We start from the raw sequence: 22,036 nt of genomic DNA on the forward strand, positions 1-22,036 counted from the left end.
GTGTAGGTCTCCTTCATCACTACCTGCTGTTCTCATAGGGAAGGAGGTTATACTAAAATAATAATAATACCTCTGTAGACTGTGCTTACAATAAGCAAGTGCTACCTTTTTCCAACCAGGAGTTGAATATATCTCTGAATTAATCCTCCCTCCCCCAACACATTTCATTTGTACAATCTTGAATATATGCAAAAGGCTACATCAAGTCCACTGAAACCTATTAATAGTCACCTGTTGGACAAGTATATTTCTAGCAGTTTTACTAGGTGGTTTTTTTTTTATTGTTGTACAGTATGATTAATTTACCAATTACTTTCCCAAGCACTTAGATTTTACTAGCTTTCACAATGATAACTCATTCATATTTTCTGACTATTAGCACAGATCTTGCTGTCAAATCTTAAAGGAAATAAAAATCTCAAAGTAAAAAAAGAACAGTAAATTCAAGGCTCTGTTGTTCAGCATTTGCTCCTGTTTTACACCACATCCCTGTAATCAGCTCCCCAGTTGAAACATGGGTTGCAGCATTACCAGACTTCTTTTTTTAAATGTCTTGATGTGGCACTACTGAGACACACACAGATGGATTCCCCTAAATATGACTCCCTGAGATTTAGCAACAGACCTTCTATACTGTCTGTTCTGAATAACTGGCAGGGCTGCTTTGGACTCTCTTTGAAAAAGAAAGCTTATCTTAGGACTTGTCAAAACAGTTTTTGTGGTGCTTTAGCTATACTGGTGTGAAACTGGTGTAGTTACATTGGTACAATGCTGAGTGTGGACACAGTTATAGGGGAAAAAGAAAAGGAGGACTTGTGGCACCTTAGAGACTAACCAATTTATTAGAGCATAAGCTTTCGTGAGCTACAGCTCACTTCTTCAGATGCATCTGAAGAAGTGAGCTGTAGCTCACGAAAGCTTATGCTCTAATAAATTGGTTAGTCTCTAAGGTGCCACAAGTCCTCCTTTTCTTTTTGCGAATACAGACTAACACGGCTGTTACTCTGAAACCAGTTATAGGGGAATAAGCTGTAGCAATATAAGGCACCTTTATACTGTTATAACTGCACCCACTCTAGGGGCTGTACTGATGTAACTATTTCAGTAATAAAATAAATAAATAAACAACAAATAAAAAAATCACAGCCCTAACACGAAAATAGTTGAATCAGTACAAAAACTGTGTGTTGAGAAAGCCTTTGGATTCAGTTCTTCAAAGTGAAGAGGAAAAACTGTTTCGTAATAAATCAGTGAAGGGGGATAAAGCATTTCCAGGCAAGTCATAGCATCTCCACCTTTTTGCTTGTAATATGACATTGGATGCTCAGGGGAATGGAGAAAGGTTTGCACTGTGCAAAAATAACCTGGATTTGATAACCCAGCAGTTCACTGTGCGTCTTTGTTCTTCAGCAGATTTGTAATGGATGTTTTGGAACTGCAAAAATGTCGGTAAAGAAAGGTGTCTAATCTTTACCACATCATTGTATAAATCCAGCCGTGTGAGACCTTTTGATCTGTGACTAGCAATCAACTTCTCTCTGCGTCACTTATCACCACTGACTATGTACAGTAGGTAGTACGTTCCTGGGTTAATAAATAGTTTCTGGAGTTTGGTACCAGCCCAACAGCACTTTTCTCCTAATGTTTAGTCATAGATTCAAATTCAGAGATGTTTAAGGCCAGAAGAGCCCATTAGATTATCTAGTCTGCCCTGCTGGGTAACACAGACCAGAGAATGTCACTAATTACCCCCTTATGGGGCCCAATAAATTCAGTTTGATAACTGTTTAGATCACTCCTTGGCACGCGTACCTGAGTTTTCATCAACATCACTCTCAGCTCTCATAGTCCATGACTCTTATCAACAGCAGAATGGGTATCTAGCAAGGACCTACAGTTCTCATAATAACAGGAGACAGGAGCTCTAAGTAGCCAGTAAAATATTTTCCAAACCTTCTCATCATTTGTGAATATCTAAAAGGGATGCTAATGTTGGGACGCTTGGACTTATTTTGTTTTGGCCTCAGTACTCCTCAGATATGTATGTTACAATGGTCCCAATCTTGCCAGCATTTTGTGTGTGGAAATCCCATTAAAAACAACAGGAGTGCTGAGCGTCGATCGATTGCAAGATTAGCCCAAATAATAACCACACTTTCTATTTAGGTCCGGATCCAGCAAAGCATATGCTTCACTTTAACTTCAAAGCATTTACAAGCAGTTAATTTGTGTGTGCAACACCCCTGTTTGGTCAGTATTATTCACATGTTAAAGGTGCAGGAACTGAGGCCGAGAGGCTATGGCCCAGAGCCTCAAAGGTATTTGGGCATCTAACACCCACTGAAATCAATAGGAATTAAAGGTATTTAAGTGCTTAACTCCCACTGATTTCAGTGGGAGTTAGCTGCCTAAATAACATTGAGGATCTGGGCCAAAGTGACCTACCCACGGTCACCAAGAGAAGTCAGTGCTGGAGCCAGGATTAGACCGAGGACCTACCCACCACCATTTCTGCCTCTCTCTCTCCCAAACCACCCGCAAATGATACTTCTGATAAGTTGTTGCACAAAATCAGTTTGCAGACAGAAGATGCATAAATGGAATTTACCATGAACCTTTCACATGCTAACAGGAAGAAAGAGTATTTAAGAGAATGAATAAAAAAAGTGGAAGGGGGATATTTCTCTGAGCAGTCTAGATAATCAAAATCACTAAAGATCAAGATTAAATTTTATCTTAGTTTATTAGAAAAAAAGGAACACAGTTTAATGTGCAAATATATACAACAAACATCACAATGAAACAGCAGGAAGACAGAGTTGCTCTCCTCTGTTTAATGACTTTTAATCCTTCATACCAGAGATGACTGTTTTAATGCTTTCCCAAAGATTTACATATACAAAGTGTAATGCTTTGTTTGCACAAGACTTCATTTATTTATTTATTTTTATTTGAACAACAAATACCCTGGCTTTGAAATTGAAAAAAGTCTGTTATTTTGGTGACTTTTTTTTTTTAAACCTGAGGAATTCTGCAGAACAGGGGAACAAAGAAAAGGCATTGCCCTGCACTTCAATCTGATCACAGCATCTGATGGTCTTTTAATTCCTAAACCACTGAATTATTTAAAATGAATGCAGTCCCCAAACCCACATCTATTACAGCACTAGCAACAGTGAAAAGAAGGAGCTCTACCCCTTGCTGAAGTGAACTGATTGAAAACACTGGTCTTGAGTTAGAAACATGTTGAGATTTTTCAGTTATAATGCAATCATTTCTGCCTCTAATGTAATTAATGCTGCTGCATGTGATGGTGGCCTTAGAAATAAGTGAAAAATATATGTTATCCTTCTGAGCAAAAGGGTCCTGGGGTCCTGCAAATCCTTGCTCAAATCATATAGACTGCAGAATATGGCTTAAGCCCCACACAGGAAAGAATCTGAGCATGTGCTTAATTTTAAGCAAGCACTTAAATCCCTCCCTGCTCAGCAAAGGCCTTAAGCATGTGATTAAGCTGGGGCTCAAGTGCTTTGTTGAATGAGCACCGTATTGTATTGTAGCATACAAGGGATGTCTATGCTGCAGCTGGGAGGTGTGATTCCCAGCAAAGGCAGACAGACTTGTGCTAGCTCAGCTTGAGCCAGCATGCTAAAAATAGCAGCGTGGATGTTGCGGCATGGGCAGCAGCTGGGGCTAGTTGCCCAAGTCCAAGCCCATTTGCCCCAGGGTTCTGAGTTCAGATGGCTAGCCGGAGCCGCTGTCAGTTTCACACTGCTATTTTAGCGAGCTAGCGTGAGTCTGTCTGCCCACACTAAGAATCCCACCTCCCAGCTGCAGTGCGGACATACTTACAGAAATTGAGAAACAATAGTTCAAATCTGCTGTCTCTACTGAGGTCAGCAGAAGTTCTGCCTGAGTAAAAACAGCGGGGTTTGGCCCAAATTAAGGAGTTAGAATTGTATGGTCCATCCTGTATCAGCCTGCTATTCACAAAGGCAGATCAGCTCATGCTAACGAAGATTTACAAATGGGATGGCAGATTCTTCAGAGCACCGTGTGGTTGATTAGAAGGGATCCTGCCTCGTTAAGGGATAGCACTCTCAGGCAAAGGAAGACACTGGGGGAAACAGTTTTCCTTTTTCTGATGAGTAGACATTAATGCTCTCGCTCATAAACCTGCTGTGTCCAATTGCTTGGAAAAATACAACTGATCAACATAACATTCCAACCACGTGGATCTCTCATGAGAAGCACATGGACTAAAACCACTTTGCTTGTTTACTTTTCACTTTGCCATGCTACTGAACTTCATCTGAATGCTATATTGAACCAAGCTACATTTATAATTAAACAAAAGTCTAATGCTCCCCTCTGACTTAAATAAAAAAAAAAAAGTGGTTGGATAAGGCACTGCTGAAGGACATGTGCCGGACCATGCCTTCAGCAGATTCCCCCCAAAAGACAATTTAAAAAGAAACTACAGCCCCAGCTGCTGTTAGCTAGATTGCCCCACCGAGGGCCACACCTCCCTCTTCATCTGTGTTCTTAATTTTTTTAAAATAAATAAATAAAAATAACGAAATAATAAAGAATTAGCCCCCAGTCAAGGAAGGGTGCATTCTGTGCTTCAGTAAGCTGCGGTTTGGCTGATTCCATAACTAGTACTAAAGAAGGATTCTCAGACTAGGTAACATTTTCAGATGTGTCACTGTTAAAAGCTAAACCCATTTCCAGGTGCTTTTCGCTTCCCTCTCTTCTTTGGCTGAGGGTCAGTGATGAGAGTGTTGAAGTAAATACGGGCTCCTACTTTCACTGTAATACCTTTTTCTCCTGCCGTTAGGTCATAGTGATGCCAAGAGTTCTGATGGCACAATAACACACTGTAATGCCATAGTAATTACAACTACCTAACAGGTGGAATAGCTGATCTACAAGGGGGCGCAACTGTATTCAGATTGGAACCTTGAACAACAGCAGGTTAATACACAAGTGTACTGGAAAATAACGCTGTTACTCTAGTTTGTCACATTGTGGAATTCTCCGTTTGAGTAAGAAGGAAACACCCAGTTGTTTGCAAAAACACGTTTCATTGTGATCAAGGTGCGGTCAGCATTGCTTTTAACTTTCACCAAAACCCAAACTCAGTTGCTTTCCCCACATTATACCCACATGTTAATGCCGATGAGAGTTACCACATACATCAGAGGGAAATGGATTGCTACACTGGATCATGGGGGGAAAAGTTACTTTCTGGATAAAAAGTGAAGGTTAAAAGCAGCACGGCCTTGCAGGGTCAGGTGTGGGGCCAGTGGCAGGCAGGAGGTACTAGATATAGATCCACGTTCAGGGATATTCAGATCCAGATTTATGGTTGGGGCCCATCTCTCAGAAACATTGATGGAAAAAAGAAGAGGAGTGCTTGTGGCACCTTAGAGACTAACAAATTTATTAGAGCATAAGCTTTCGTGGGCTTCAGCCCACTTCATCGGATGCATAGAATGGAACATATAGTAAGAAGATACTGTATATATACACATACAGAGAAGGTGGAAGTTGCCATACAAACTGTAAGAGGCTAATTAATTAAGATGAGCTATTATCAGCAGGAGAAAAAAAACTTTTGTAGCGATAATCAAGATAGCCCATTTCGACAGTTGACAAGAAGGTGTGAGGATAATTAACATGGGGAAATAGATTCAATATGTGTAATGACCCAGCTACTCCCAGTCTCTATTCAAACCTAAGTTTATGGTATCTAGTCTGCATATTAATTCAAGCTCAGCAGTTTCTCGTTGGAGTCTGTTTCTGAAGCTTTTCTGTTGCAAAATTGCCACCCTTAAGTCTTTTACTGAGTGGCCAGAGAGGTTGAAGTGTTCTCTTACCGGTTTTTGAATGTTATGATTCCTGATATCAGATTTGTGTCCATTTATTCTTTTGCGTAGAGACTGTCAGGTTCGGCCAATGTACATGGCAGAGGGGCATTGCTGGCACATGATGGCATATATCACATTGGAAGATGTGCAGGTGAACGAGCCCCTCATGGTGTGGCTAATGTGATTAGGTCCTATGATGGTGTCACTTGAATAAATATGTGGACAGAGTTTGCATTGGGCTTTTTTGCAAGGATAGGTTCCTGGGTTAGTGTTTTTGTTGTGTGGTGTGTGGTTGATGGAGAGTATTTGCTTCAGGTTGGGGGGGCTGTCTGTAAGTGAGGACTGGTCTGTTTCCCAAGATCTGTGAGAGTGAGGGATCATTTTTCAGGGTAGGTTGCAGATCTTTGATGATGCGCTGGAGAGGTTTTAGTTGGGGGCTGAAGGTGATGGCTAGTGGCGTTCTGTTATTTTCTTTGTTGGGCCTGTCCTGTAGTAGGTGACTTCTGGGTACTTTTCTGGCTCTGTCAATCTGTTTTTTCACTTCAGCAGGTGGGTATTGTAGTTTTAAGAATGCTTGATAGAGATCTTGTAGGTGTTTGTCTCTGTCTGAGGGATTGGAGCAAATGCAGTTGTATCTTAGAGCTTCGCTGTAGACAATGGATCGTGTGGTGTGGTCTGGATGAAAGTTGGAGGCATGTAGGTAAGTATAGCGGTCAGTAGGTTTCCGGTATAGGGTGGTGTTTATGTGACCATTGCTTATTAGCACAGTAGAGTCCAGGAAATGGACCACTTGTGTGGATTGGTCTAGGTTGAAGTTGATGGTGGGATGGAAGTTTTTTTCTCCTGCTGATAACAGCTCATCTTAATTAATGAGCCTCTTACAGTTTGTATAGCAACTTCCACCTTCTCTGTATGTGTGTGTATTATCTATATCTATATATATCTTCTTACTATATATTCCATTCTATGCATCCGATGAAGTGGGCTGTAGCCCATGAAAGCTTATGCTCTAATAAATTTGTTAGTCTCCAAGGTGCCACAAGTACTCCTGTTCTTTTTTCAGATGCAGACTAACACGGCTGCTACTCTGAAAATTGACAGAAAAGACACTTTCTAGACTCCTCAGTGATCCTTCAGTGCATCTGCCAAAGTTTAAATATTTCAAAGAAGTAAGAATAGTGGGGGAAAACATCCCCTTCTATTTTTCTTTAAAACTTTTGACTTTCTATTTTTCTGCTCCAGAGTATTTTTCTTACATCATGGAAGAACATATTCCAGTAAAACACAGAATGGTTTTTATTAAAGTTTTACTTTAAAATGACTGAGAAGCTATCTCGCTATCACTAAGCATTTGGGGACCAAGGCAGTGTAATGCAATTTCATTCCCCCACTTCTAGGGTAGCACCTGCTTTGATTTGTACCTCTCACTGCTCCTAAGCGTGCTGCTCTCTTGCTGTAAAGCTCACCTTGTCTTGTGTTTCCTTGTCAGTACTTCAGTATGCACAAAGCACATTCAGCGACTGACATTTGCATAGCCCAGTGTTTCCCGAGGGACGTACCGGCCGCTGCTTCCCACAGCCCCCATTGGCCTGGAGCGGCAAATTGCGGCCAGTGGGAGCTGCGATCGGCCGAACCTGCAGACACAGCAGGTAAACAAACCGGCCTGGCCCGCCAGGGGCTTTCCCTGAACAAGCGGTGTCCCAAGTTTGGGAAACACTGGCATAGCCCAATAGACACAGGCCTACCTCCTCAAAATAAAGGGAATGCTTTTGGGCAGGAAGGCAAACCTCTTTGTAGGTGTGGTACTTCGGATCCGTGCCAGCCTCCACAGAAGTGTGCTCTGTACCACTGAGCACAGGCAGGCTCCCTGAATCCTGCCTCTCATGCAGCAAAACTGCATCCAGGATAAAGCTGGTTGAAGATTTCCCTCTTTCTAACCTGTTTATCAACAGAAAATTGGTTTTTCAACAAAATTAAAATTTTCACTAGACGCGTGCTTTCTGCAGAAAATATTGAGCATTTGTCTATATCTTTCTGGCCAAAATTGGCATTTTTCAGCCAATTTTTTTTTTTTGGACAAAAAGTCAACTTTTCTGCAGAAGGCAGAAACACCCCATTTTCCAGTCAGCTTGGTGCCTGCCGACTGGGGTGTGTGATTTGCCTCCGAGTCAATAAATGCACAGGTAAACCCTGTCATTCTCACTAGCAAAACTGAACAAACATTCATCGCAGTGTCACAAATGTGTTTTGCTCTGATGAAGCAGCAAGAACTGCAAACACTTCAGCTATCTTGAGGTAGGAGAAAATGATGTTTCCATCAACTAAGCTGCCCTCTACTAGCGGTACAGTGAGAATCAGGTAGTCATCGCTTTCAACCTTCCTATGGGCCCAAATGCGTGACAATAATACAAAATGCATGAAACATATGACAGAAGCTTGAAAGGACATCAGAGTCATTTCTTTGACATAAACAACATTTTTTCTAATCCCAGTTTGGTAATTCAGCATTTTTTGGATGTCAATAATTTACAGTAACATAGTGTGATATCAGCAGGTATGAGGAGGAGGAATGTGAGTTTGGATCCAGCATGAAGGAAAATCCTTCATAAAGCTCCTGATTCTGAGGTCCTTGCTCACAAGAGTGGTCCCAGTAAAACCAGTGGGATCTCTTGCATAAGTAAAGACTTCAAGACTGAACCCAATGAGATAACTGAAGGGTGCTGCATTTTCTTGATTTGAACTGCCTGTGCACATCTTGAAATAAGGATTTTAAGCAAACTAATAAAGTTAAATACATTATAAAACATATACTTATCTGATCCTGAGATTGTCCCCATAAGAAATACTAAAGAAAATAAGCTTCCTGAATACAGGTCTTCACATCACTGAAGTGTATTAAGTGGCTGTTTTACAAGGCAGAGTTGCTCGCCTAACAATGCTCCTTCCCTCATTATTACCTGAGTGCCCGACTAAGACTGTGTTTCCTAATTACCTCTTTTGCTAGGATGAGGCTAACAAAACGCTCAGGTCGATCACCATTATCAGGAATTTTGTTTGCATTTCTTCTTTTGCAGTTCAGACAAAAACATGCTTGATATTTTGCCAACCTTTCCAAGGCTTGTAGAAACAGGCTCACGCACAGCTTCCTTTTTTTTATTTTTTGGCCAGCGAAGAATTGTGTGTCAGCAGCTTCCTGTCAGAGGAGCTGCCGTGTTGTGCTGAAGAAAGTCCTCACACCAGAGCGAAAACATCGGGAGCAATTGGATGGAAACGGTGATGACATGAACCGCAACAGAAAGAAGAAATTCAATATGATGAACGTCAGTCGGGGTGCTGACTACCACGCATTCCAGTTCCATCAGTGCAAAGACCTATTTATAGTCTCTAACAGTGTCACTCAAAGTCAGACATTATATCTGGGGGAAAAATATTCTCCAAAACTCTGTTTGCTTAAGCACTCTCTCTCTCTCTCTCTCTATATATATATATTAAAAAGTTCTGCTTTTTATTATTTCAGTATTTTAGCCCTTGGTCGATTAGTCACCAACACCTGTCCGATACCAGAAGCTATAAGCAGCCTTAGCACCTGCATATTTGTAGAATATCAAAAAACAGCCTTAGCAACAAGGAGTTACATAATACAGGGAGAAGGCGGGGTTAAATAGATAAATGCAACATGTAGTGGCATTTGTTACCATTAAATGTGTGGCTCCCGCAATCAGGCCATAAAACTGTACCATGTAACTTGCTTGCAAGGGGTGGCAAAGAAGATTAATGTGTTACTTTAATAATCCTATAAACCACTCATTCAACATACTATTTCCAGCTGAACTTGAAGGTTTTCCCTTAAAAATGTGATTCCTGTAGAGACCACCAGGTTCTTACACTCTGTCTGCCTTTGAATTCTGCTGTTACAGCTGTTTGGTTAACAATGTTGTTCCAGTGCAAAAAACCAAACCCCAATCCTTCCTCCTTTAAACTTTAGATTGCCTCACATCTGTCCATTCCTGTTTAGTGTTCTGTAGGGCTTGAGTCTTCTGTTCATCTACCTGGACATAGTCTACTCTCTGCTCTTCCGAGAGAAAAGGTTTCTGTAGGACAGAGGAAGAACAATTGTCTTATATTAGAGAGAACATGGATGCTAGTAAAACTGGTTTTGTTTTCTATTCCTCCTTTTCTTTCTTTCCTGGTTGTTTCATTTCACCTTGAAGTTACAGTGACATCAGCTGACAAGAGCATTGCTTTGCAGTTTGCTTTACATAGAATAATCCATCTGTCACCTTGTCACCCTGCCCAGCATAGTGAGATATGGAAACACGCTGTATGGGCTAACTCCATCCCAGAGCAAGGATAATTATTCTCTTGCCTTTAGTAAGATCCTGCTACACTGATGACCTGCATGGATTTTAACCATAAGAGAGTTTAAATTAAAGGAGGCCTAGAAACCTCAAGTCAATCCCCCCAAAGGAATATTAACAAAACTGATGGTTAAAATGATGTAAAACAAAAACTCAGCAAACTATCAAGTCTATACGCTTTATAGTAAATTTATTTGCTTTTCATTGTATTCTTTCTTTGTCCATCATTGTCTATTTAAATTGTAAGTTCTTTGGAGCAGGGATCTTATCTTCGGACTGTGTCTAAAGAATCTAAGACACTTCTATGACATAGATAATATTAATAAATATTTTTGCCTTGTTACAAGATCTCATATCATGTCTTCCTGTGACCCTGCTCATACTCACGTCACAGAAAGTTACTTTGTCATACTCACATCACAGAAAGTTACTGCAGATGGGATTTGTGGGAAAATTGGCAGGAAAGTTTTGTGGGAAACTGTCTCTTTTGAGAATGAAAAAAGAGCTTGCAGAATTCCTGCAAGCACCTACAAATTTGCCCACATGTTCTTACTCCTGTACATTCCAGTGGAGCCATTATGCCTAATGTGAATGGAATCACATTAAGGCATGATACTGGTACCACTGTCATAACTTTAATTGTGGTTTTATCACGTTACCAGTATGTTCATGTTGAGCCTGTTATGAATGCAATCAGCTGGAAAAGCACGATGGATTTCATTGTATTGAGGATACTCAGAAGTGAGAATCTCTGTCTGTTTGCCTCCATCAGAGAGACACACCAGGATGTACAAAAAAGGGTGGTATTTGCATAAATGATTCTTACCTTCTGTACAGGGGATGGGGAAGCGGAATTAAAATCCAATGCTAAGTAATCAAGGTTGGACTTCCTTGACCATGGGAAAGCACCACTGCATGGAGATGTTGCCTGGCTGTGCTCCTGTTGTGGAATGAGAGAAACTTTTAATGAGTAATTCAAAACCCTTAAATCATGATCCTAAAAGGAAAAAGACCAGACTGTTTAGTATTATTCCTAATCCAGCAGTAAGCAAAGAAAGAGAGCTCTGGCCCACATCATTTGTATAGTATGTCAGGGGATGCATGCATCAACTAATTGCAAGATCCTAACAATGTCTAATTATGTGACTGTTCAAAGAAATTCAGGAACTCTGATTTGGGGTAATTACAGTAATATGGGCAAAATGGGGCGGGGGTGATTTTCATTCAGGTTTAGCAAAACATCAGTAAGGATTTTGTTTTGCAAAACCAAAACCTGGGATGTTTTAACATCTGGATCCCATTTCATCTAAGCCATCAAAGGTCTGGGGGTATGGATAAATGGTTCTGGTTCATCTCTCGCAATTGAATATCAAAATGGAGAGTCACAGACGATCACAAACATGTTAAAGGTTTTAGCTTTTTGAACAATACAATTGGAGTGTGATTAGGACTAGAGCTGAGCTGAGTAGCTATTGTGTAGGTTCAGATCAGCTTCAGGTTTAGTCTGGAGTGAGGGGGTAAGATTTCTGTTTGGAGCGGCCAACCGTGTAAACTCTTTGTGCAATCATTCCCAAACTGGAAGTGGAAAGCTGGCCCCTTCGGGCTTTGGATTTGGAACCAAATCTGCCAGAGCTGGCTCAGATCTAGGCATCCTAGATCAATCCCCATCTGAAATTCGAAGGGGATTAGGTTCTGGCCTATTTCTAGACATGGCCAAAGAATGAATGAAGAAAAGGAAGCCACAATGTTTTTGTTTTATGTAATGGGAAGTAGGGTTAATGCAACTAAGACTTTAATAGGCGTTCTCGTTCTATACAACATTGTGTGTGTTCCTTTAGGAAGTGCACTGAAGATTGTCTGTCATTTCCCAGGAGATTCTGCAGGGGGCCCTTGTAAAAGGTGAAAGGACTTAGTTGTCCTTTGCCTTTAATGAGCTCTCATGTAAGTATGCCTGATCCCAGTGATCTCTTGCAACTGCTTGGCAACATTTGTGGGGGAACAGCTGAGATCTGCACAGCAGAAAAAAGGCTTCCCTTATCTCTTTGTAAATCAGACCCAGTGTCTTTAGTTTAAAACCATTTGATTTTTTTTAAAAAGAGGGCAAAGGACAAACCTGCTGAACATTTTTCTTAGAAAATGAACTTGGGAATTCTCAGGGCATGTGACAGAGCAGAACAGAGCAAAGGATAGCTGTGTGAAAATGAAGATTACCATTTGAATGTAACTTTCTTCCTCTTCTCCGGAAACGGAATTGGCAAATATTCTTGCTGAATTAATACCGTCTCTATCTGGAGAGATAAAGCTCGTTCGATTGCTAGGAAGAAAAACACAGGAGAGGTTAGGGAAGCAAATAACAGATGCTCTGAAAAGACGCCAAAGTCTGACATGGCCCATATGGCGAATAAACTCACCCTAATTCTGAAGCCTTAATGGAGTGGCCATCCAAAAATGGTTTTTAGCTATAAAGCATGTTACAGTTACATCAATAACATCTCTGGTGGATTTTCTGGGATTTATCTTGACACTATAAAAGTTTGCCAGCTATGGCATGACAGAAAGCAGGAGATATCAGAGCAATTCTCCATCAAGGAACGCAAATGAAGGCAGACATTCATCTGTGTAATATGTGCTGATGGAGCAGTTACTTTGTTGTATGGGTACCACCATTTCTGAGATTGAAATGAATTAATCAGCTACTGTAGCTGCCTGCAAAGCAACTTGGCTGGCTCTGAATGCAGTACAAACACATGTTATCTGTGCTTTGGAGTTGTCTGCAACTCAGTTCTTTTAAAAGAAAAATGTAGCTGCTAATCTAACTGTCAGAAGCAGTCCTTATAATGTAATTCAAACCTACTGCAAATCATCACTAAATTACTGCATCTTGGCCAGTACGACTAGTTAACCAGAGATTAGCTGTGTACTTCACACAGCATAAACAATTTAATCCAAACAGGTATCCCTTTGGGTTCCACTTTATTTGTTCTGAGCACATTTGGTCATTTAAACTTGTTTGGTTTGTTTAGTATCAAAAAACTTGTTATTTAGTTGACAATGAATGAACTCCTCAATGCTCCTCTTCCCTGTAGACCTTGTATAGCAGTTGAATGTGTCAGAGTTCATTAACCATGGCACGCTAGCAGGGATGTTCATGCGGCAGCACTGAATTTGTGGGATTGTCGAATATGCCAAGTACAAAGCACCTCAGGGGTTAGCCAGATTTTAACTGCTAACCTGGAAGCCTGGGGAAGATTCTGATTGCTGGCACCAGATTACCTGGCCCTGACAGACTGTGTCAGCTTCTCCCAGATAGCAAGCCCTTCCTCTGAGTACCTGCCATGTTAGTGAAAAAGACAGTGTTTGGCATGCCACTGTTAAAGTGCCAGGCACTAAAAGGATCCACACAGGAAGGCTTGTGAGAATTCTCTGCTCACTCAGGTATTTTCAAGAGGAAACTGGCAAATCCCTTCAAACTTTCCCCATCAGCTCTGAGAACTTACTGTCACCATTCCCCATGCCAGCATGCTTCATCCCACATCACTGCTTTGATCCTACCAGCTAAGAATTCCTGGCTGTGACTCGCTTTGAGGCCCACTGATATTTCATCATCATTTGGGGAGAGTGATCCGAGGCATTCCCCTCCACCCCACAACTGGTTTGCAGTGACATTAAATGAGGAGCAGGAATCAAGTCTCCATTTTGTCATGGCAGCACAGAACGTTAGCCCCAGATCAACAGGCCAGCCAAGCCTTTAAATTGGGTTTGTTTTCCCTTTGCCACATTAATCTTCTAGAACAAAGATGTCTGCTCTCCTCTGGAAAAATATGAGAAGTCATGAGGGCTAACATTATGGCAGCTGTACCAGAGAACAGAGTAGCTCCAGCCTTCTAAAAAGTTACATAAGGAGGCTTCACAAGAGACAATTTAGGCTTTGAGGTAGTGCTAATTTGCAAGAGATTCAAACCACAGAATTTCTCACAGCACAGTCTGAAGGGAGTGCACTGTGTCTGTCTTTAAAAGGAGCCCTTTTTTTATGGCAGCAAAAGCCTGTAAAATGCTGGAAGGAGTCCCATGGAATTTGCATAGCATGTTTGTTTATAGACTTTGCCAACAAACTATTTCTTGCGGAATGTGATAAGTTATTTATAACTCCATTTCACAATGCTTATGCTTCAGGAGGTTTCAATGTCAGGATTCTCATCCACTTACTAAGGCACAGTCCACATCCTGGTCAAGGTAGCGTGTTCCCGGATGGTGGAGAGGTTTCTCAGATCCAGCGGAGGGGGTCGTGCTGCAGATGGGTACAACAGGAATTTTAAGAGCAGGATTTATTAATGGCTCTAATAACATAAATAAATGGGAGACACCTCCCTCAACTCTGGGGGGGCCAGAAGCCAGGTGGTGACCCTCCTCCCCTCAATGTGGCCTTGGTGAAAAAACTGCAGAGAGGAACCAGCCAGAAACTCCAGCTGCTAGGGGCCAAAGCAGCCAAAGCAGGAACCTTCAGATGCTCAGAGAACTTTCCACATTTATGACTGGACCTACTCTGCCTTGTGCTGAATGGTTGTTTGCTCCAGCTCCCTCAGTCTCTTCACCTCAGCTTCACTCCAGACCTGCCCTTCTTACCCTCTTCTGCCCTGTCCCATTCCCTTCATCTCCCTTCCTTTCCTATTTAGCTGGTCGCCTCCTAACTAAACTCTCCATTCCACCCGCCAAAAAGTCCTGGAACTAACATGCCGTTTGCTGCCATCACATTGTTCACTTTGCTTGTGTGCTCTACCCCTTCACCGCCTTACATCTGTGTTGTGTGTTTAGACAGTAAGGTCTTCAAGCAGTGACAGTCTTCTCCTGTGTTTGTACAGTGCTTAGCACAATGAGGCCCTATTCTTGGCTGGCACCTAGGCACTATCGTAACAAACGAGGTTATACAGCCTAGCATTTGTGCGAGATTATATGCAGGAAATCTTGAGGAATAAATGGACCGTTTAAATCTGCCCTAGAGACTAAAGTCCTCTGTGAATCCTAAAATGAGCAGCTAAATACGATGGGCAGCTAGAGAGCAGACTTTCCAGAATGACCGTAAACATGCCTGAACCCTGGTCTGCAAGTGATGCCTCCACAGGGGAGGGGCTACTTCAGTCTCCGGGTTCTGCCAGCCCTTGGCCTGTCTTCTGAGATGGTTGCTGCCCATTGGGGTGCCAAGTGTGATGGTGCTTTGTGTGACGTGAACATCTCTCCATGGGGAAATGGATTGCGGCCTTCAACTCATTTCATCTAGGTCACTGAGCAACTCCCAGGCAGTAACAAATTTCTATCAACAGCAGCCTGGGCTGCATTTGAACCAGCAACCAGAAGTTAAAGTCATAGCTTTACCTTTCCCCTGAGCCATCCTCTCCCATTTCACCAGGTTTCTCTACATTTTGTACGTGGTAACAAAATCTAACACTTTTTCTATGATAATGCCAAGTATTTCACAACACTCCCGCACACTGAGGGAGAGATGGAAGAGTTCCCCATTGGAATTTAGTTTATCCATGGGTGCTATCTCAGGAAGGAGTATAAAATACTTCAGTACACTCCAGAACATCACACAAATCCTGTGGTGTTCCAACAAGGAGGCATAAGACTCGAGTGTGTGCATATTAAGCATCTTAATGCAGCTGCGTGAAATAAAAATATCACATATTTTGGAACCCTGTGGCATAGGCTGAGGAAGGCTGTGGGAACAGAAATGGATTTTTCCTCTTCTCTTGTCTACTTAATGGGCCAAATCCTGCTCATCCTATCATGAAAGCAGGCCCATAAGAATACTTGTGTGAGTAAGGCAAGCAGGATTTTGCCCAATACATAAACCACTTGTAGTCTAAGGAGCTCAGTGCCCCCAAACTCCCCTCTGGTTCTGATAGGGGATGTAAGCTTGCACTTGCTGATCCCAGGTTGAGGGCATGTGGAAATGGGAAGTGCCACTTCCACAGTATGCTCCTCCCCCACCCCACCCAGTGGAAGCCCCTCTCTATGGGTTCTCTGTTGGGGTTCCGCTCCATTTGTGGGAAGAGGGAGTGAGCCTGTTGGTCTCCACCAGATTCTCCACCTTCCTCCACAGCCCACATGGCAAAGGAGTGTAACCTGCAGTGCTTTCCCATCAGTGCTGTAGAATTCTCTCCTCAGCCAAGGGTCATTCCAGGGGCAGCTTAGTTCCTCCAGGAGCCCCCAGGGAGCTAGAAGGTCCATGAGGCTGTGCAGAGACAGAGGGCTTCTGCAAAGATGGATCTTGTCTCCAGGTGGATCCTCCAGATGTGTATGAATCACAGAGGATTTGGACGTGGCATGGGGAAAAAATTCTCCCTTTCACCAAACCACTGGAAGGAAATTACTCCTATCCACCTTCCCACCTCACCCCAGGGAACTGCGGTCAGGATCCGGAGTTGGGAGTGGGGCCAGGTCCAGGGCTGTGGTTGGGACTGGGGCTGGAGCTGTGGGTGGGCCAGGAGCCAGGGGCTGAGGCCAGGTCCAGGAGCAGAGCTGTGGCCAACCTGGGAGCCAGGAGCCAAGGCCGAGGCCACAGCTGGGGGTGGGGCTGGACCTGGAGCAGAGCTGGGGACAGAGTGAGTCCTGCCGTGTCCCCCTCCCTCCCCCAAAGTGGGGGCGTGCTCCATAGTTTGGGGGCCACTGGATTAAAGCATATCATTCAGGATGCCCTAAATTTAACACAGCCAATACATAGCAGGTTATTGCACTAAGATCTTTCTCCTAGGATCTTCAGCATCCCAGCAGAGTGGGTACCACCTTGGTTCTTTTAAATTCCATGGCACTTTTAATGATATAAGAGGTTTGCCCAAGTGATCTTGGCCAAAAAAGTTTTCCCCTCAAGGCCATTGTCTACCACCTTCCACTCTAGAGCTGGCTGCATCTGTAATGTGTGAAGTGCCTTGTGATGCCCTGGGATGCCACGTACCATAGAAATGGAAGTTAGTGGTCAGTGATAGCAATGTACCTTAGCTTTGAATTGCTTACTAGGTTGGTATAATGCCTTACATTTCCTACGGGGCTTGAGATCTCGATTCACTGGAGGTGGTTCCAGGTCTGTGGGAAGTTCCGGCAGTGGACTGGAGAGTTTGTCATTGTTGACTACAGGAAAGGTAAAGGTCGCTGAGCTTGGGCTCATGGGAGTGTAGCCATCGGGTGAGCAATCTGATCCTGGGATGGGCGGAGAGGTGCTGGGGTGCATAGGTACATAACTGTCCTCCGTATTGTCCGATGCTGAAGAGTAGAGTGGGGTGAATCGACATGGCTTCCGAAAGGAGAAGGAAAAGAAAGAGCATTCCAGTCAGCTGAACAACTCCAATAATCAAGCAAGGTTGCACACTGCTACAAATTAGCCTGAACTAAACCCCACGCTTGAACACCCCCATCTGAACTTTTGGGGTGGCCTATCTCTGGAATGGCAGGAGTCAAAACTACCAAGACAGACATCCATGCCAACTTTGGAAAAGTTCAGATCTGAACTTGGCAGCTCAGGCCCATGATTGCTGCAAACATGGGCATAAATGAATTGTTGGCATAAGCAGGTTCAAATCTACTGACTTCCAAGGAAGAGCACTTGCCTACACCAGCAGCAAATCGGAGCCACAAAATGACAGGAGGCTTATAATGTAAGGAGCACTTTCACGTGTCCATCATCTAACGGATAACATCTGGTGAGTTATTCCTTCGCAAAGGTGAAAGCTCTCAGCACAGAGACACATGCACAGGGATTACATTTGATAGCTGAGGATTAACCCTGGCGATTCATGTCATGCAGGTTAATGCTGGTTGCATATCAAGAGGCATTGACTACAAATTGGGTAAGATCAATTTCACATGTGAGAAAAACATGGCGTCTGTCAAAGACAATGGAGCCTGCATCTGGCCTAGCAGCCTAAAGGCAGCAGAGGGCCTTCCCATTTGGGAAAATCCAGTTCTGGTTCTCAGGCTCCCCGGACTGGTGAGGCAGAGGCAGCATGCTCAGCCCTTGGAGGCAGGGAACACCTGGCGGGAACGTCACTGCCTAATGTGTTTTCACAGCAACATTGACCAGCATCAGCTAATTCTCTGCAGTCAAAAACTGGATCACCACATTACAGGGGATTTTGAGGGTCGGGACAGTTAACAAGCCCCAAAAAGGAGGTAACCCGCATGACTCCAAAGTGATACAGAAACTTTCAACGCATGGGCTCCATTCTCGGTTGTGACCTATCCCCTTAACCCTAGGAAACACCCCTTCATGCAAGGGCCTCTGTGAAGAGCTGACCTACATGTTCTGCTCTGCTCTGTCTCCAGGCCTGCAGCATAAGGGATGTATGATCGGAGAGAAGAGGTATTGTAGGAGTGTCAGGAGGGGGACTGCCCAGCGTGCTAAGAGGGACCCCGTAAGGGGCTATGAAAAACCTTAGTACCAGGGCACCTGTGAGGCTTCTCTAATTTATAGCAGGGGCTGGACAAGCCTCCACATACTCCAGATGTATGAGGTGCAAATGTGATATAAAGCCACCTGTGCCCTCCTCTTCCATTCCTGTGCTGAGCATAGGAGAGGAGTAACAGAGCATCAGGTCACAAGACAACTAATGTGCTTTAGTCTGTTTTGTGCCAGTGTTTAAATATATGCAAATAGAGTACTTACCAAATTCAAACTAAGCCTCTTATCTCGACTTCTGAGAGAGCTTCCTTCCATGTTGGCTGAAAAAAAAATACCCTCCAGTGATTAACAATGTAATTAGCAAAAGGGAATGGAAGCTGAAGGATATAATTCTGGAGCAAGGCATACGGCATTAAAATAATTATGACTTTCTAAAGCTCATGAAATATCTTGCTAGTCTTCGTGAAATGGGAAAACTTGACGAAATACGAGATAAAAAATAACTCTCTATAATTCTATGAGTGGGCAACTTATAATGCTATATTAGTTTTAAGCACATTGAAAAGAAGAAACAGTCAGCACACACCTATAAACCTATTCTGAGTTTTCTCTAATCACATCTAGATAAAGAGTAAGATCCTTGTCTATGAGAAAAGAAGTCAGGAGATTTGAGATTTAATTCCTGTTCTGTCAGCAACTTGTTGTATAACCTTTGGACTTTTCTATATCTCAACTTCCCCATCTGTAAAATGGGGGCAATTATACCACAAAGGGGTGCTGGGAAGCTTAATTCATTATTACACTTATTACACTTCATTAAATTACACTTTATTGCTTGTAAAGTGCTCTGAGATCCTCAGACCTAAGGCACTAGGGAAATGCAAATTATTTATAGATGGAATTCATGATAGTATGCACTATGAGAGGAGAAGTATGTGTTAATGATGAACGATCATAGCACAGAAGTGGTTTAGAATAAATCCACCTCCCCAACAAGTGAAAAGGACTCTGTCACAATGCCTGCTAGTGCAAATTTGGCTTATGACACTTATTGTGTTTTCTTTTTGGTTCTTAATATGTTTTCTTTTCAAAACAGAGGTAAAAGAGGTTGTAAAATGTGTTTAGTGTTGATCAGCAGCTGGACAGAACTCGTGTGATTGTTTCCAGTGCATGGTGGACAGAGGTAGTGCGTCTGTGGAGCAGCAGCAGGACTGGGTGGCAGATTCTGTTAGCTTGGTAAGATTTTGCTCTAAATCTATGGCTGTATATTGCCATTTGCTTTTGGGGAGTTTGTTGACAGAAAAAAATGGTAACTCGGGAGAGTGGGAGGGCAAATGGCTGCCTCTTTCCACTCAAACCCTTATTTTTCTCCCTATGCTTAAACTGTCCATCCATTTCCCTTTATAGAAAATATCTATAAATGGAGAAATGGGCCATTTCCCCACTGAGATTCTGTAGAGCTTTTCTCTGGAATACCATAAAAAAATTCCATGAGGGTAAATAGTATATAATGGAGTATGATACAATCTGCCTGATGTAGAGTTCTATCCTGTAGTGGAAGTGGGGTTTTTTTGTTTTTGTTTTTTGTAGTGATAACAGTGTAATAGACAATATAAAGATGACAAGACTGAAAGAAACTATCATTGGTACCCAAAATAAACAGCTTTCTAGACAGCTGTTATTAGCTACTTGTACTTTCTCAGTTACACACAGATTTTGTACTTCTGTAAGCGTGTTGATCAGGGGAGTGATTTTTTACCAAAATAGTTACACTGCTACAAGCTATAGTGTGCATACCATTTTAGCACTATAAAAGTGCCTTAGACCTGCATAGATTAGTCCCCTGCCCATAAGCTACACCGATATAAAGCATCTTTATACCTGTACAACTGAATTCACACTGGGGGGTTGTACTGCTTTACCTATATATTGGGATAGTTAAAGCAGTACGACTTGTATGTGGAGATAAAGCCTATGTACAGACAACTCACCAGGGGTGTGCTCACCTCATCATCTCAACTGGTGAGAAGCTGCTGGGCCATTTGTATGTCTATTGCATGTCTCAATTTTGATTCACACTTTTTATATTTTAAAGTCAGAAACAGCTTCAGCTGCAGTTGGGGTAAAAAATAAGAAGCAATGCTTATTAATTCATTGCTGCCCCCTGTCAGGCAGAGATAACCTTGCAGCACGTTCACAGAATATGACATTTTGGCACTTAATCCTCTGAAATGCACTTCAGTGTCAATTAGAACGGAGAAATATTAACTATCTCCAGCCAGATTGTGTGTGTGTGTGTGTGTGAGACACGCACACCCCCCCATAAGTACCGAGAACATTTCACAGGCAGCTTTCAGTCATAACTGATTATTAAGAATACTATTTCCAGCTATGGGTGTTTCTTCTAAAAGCTTCCAAGAATTGCTTGAACACTGATAAACAGGGTGGGCAAAACTCTCCACGCTTTGGCTTTTATAAGAGCTAAACACCCTGGCTCTGCACAATGCACGAGTGACAGTTTAAACTGCAGAATAAAGGAAGCCAATCAATAATGCTGAATCTAAATACCTGTTGTTGCCTCCACTTAGAAAGTTATGGCTCCTGTACAATACATTTGAGTTTCCAACTAGATATTTTATCTGCTCATTCTGTTCTAAGACGCTGCAGAATACAACTGTATTTGTGTCACACTGTACCATGGCTCACACTTTCTTTCTTGGTTTTTTTCCTTTTCTTTTTAAACAATGTCTCAAGAGCGGGTGAAATTGTCCCACTCAGCTCCAGTGTAGTATAGCATCCTGCTTTATCCCCAGTTTTCCAGGTAGGCTTTATTGAGATGCAGGGACATCAACTGATTCGCTTAATATCACACTGGGCGTCACTGGTTCATCTGGGATTATGTCCCATTGCCAGCTTCTTCCTGTCTTCCAGTCCTTTGCTCTCTACGTGCTAAGAAACATCCTTCTTCCATGGAGTGTACTACCTGCCGCAGCAGCAGAGGTATTGCACTTAAAGGGGCACTTAACTCGAGAAAGCCTGAATTTTGACTCATCTAAGGATGAAAAAAATTCCAAGAGCCACATTAAGTGGAAGTTTGAGCTTGGAATTGATTGACATGTAGGCCTAGTTTGGGGGGGGGTGTTAAAAATTAACAACAACACACAAAATCACAAATTGTCACATTCGGGGAGATCACAGCTGTCTGTTGACTGGTACTTACCCTGTTAATTCCACATACAGGAGCAGGTGCTGCTGTATGTAGCTGAGGGATACCACTTCTGACCCCATGTTGCCATGGTACTTGGCATTTATAAATCACCTGTCAGTAACTGACTGAGCTGCACAGTGGCCCTAGAAGTTGGGGATACTAAGGCACAGAAGGGCCCGAGTTTCAAAAGTTCTCAGTTCCTATT

At 42.6% G+C, this 22,036-nt stretch overlaps 1 protein-coding gene across 7 annotated transcripts in view; it reads right to left on the minus strand.

Annotated features, from left to right (window-relative positions):
• Positions 1-6,421: 6,421 nt before the first annotated feature.
• GAB3 (GRB2 associated binding protein 3) overlaps positions 6,422-22,036 on the minus strand; it is a 105,218-nt gene continuing 89,603 nt past the window's right edge. For all 7 annotated transcript variants that reach the window (XM_073361254.1, XM_073361256.1, XM_073361255.1 and 4 more), the window contains 6 exons: positions 18,888-18,943; positions 17,264-17,519; positions 14,438-14,519; positions 12,443-12,545; positions 11,058-11,171; positions 6,422-9,964 (listed from right to left, as the gene is read on the minus strand). In XM_073361254.1, coding sequence (XP_073217355.1) covers positions 9,848-9,964; positions 11,058-11,171; positions 12,443-12,545; positions 14,438-14,519; positions 17,264-17,519; positions 18,888-18,943 — 728 coding nt within the window. In that variant the 3' untranslated portion in view covers positions 6,422-9,847. The remainder of the gene's footprint in view (positions 9,965-11,057; positions 11,172-12,442; positions 12,546-14,437; positions 14,520-17,263; positions 17,520-18,887; positions 18,944-22,036) is intronic.

The sequence above is a fragment of the Lepidochelys kempii genome, chromosome 9 (assembly GCF_965140265.1).
Source record: "Lepidochelys kempii isolate rLepKem1 chromosome 9, rLepKem1.hap2, whole genome shotgun sequence".
In the NCBI taxonomy this organism is placed as follows: Eukaryota; Metazoa; Chordata; order Testudines; family Cheloniidae; genus Lepidochelys; species Lepidochelys kempii.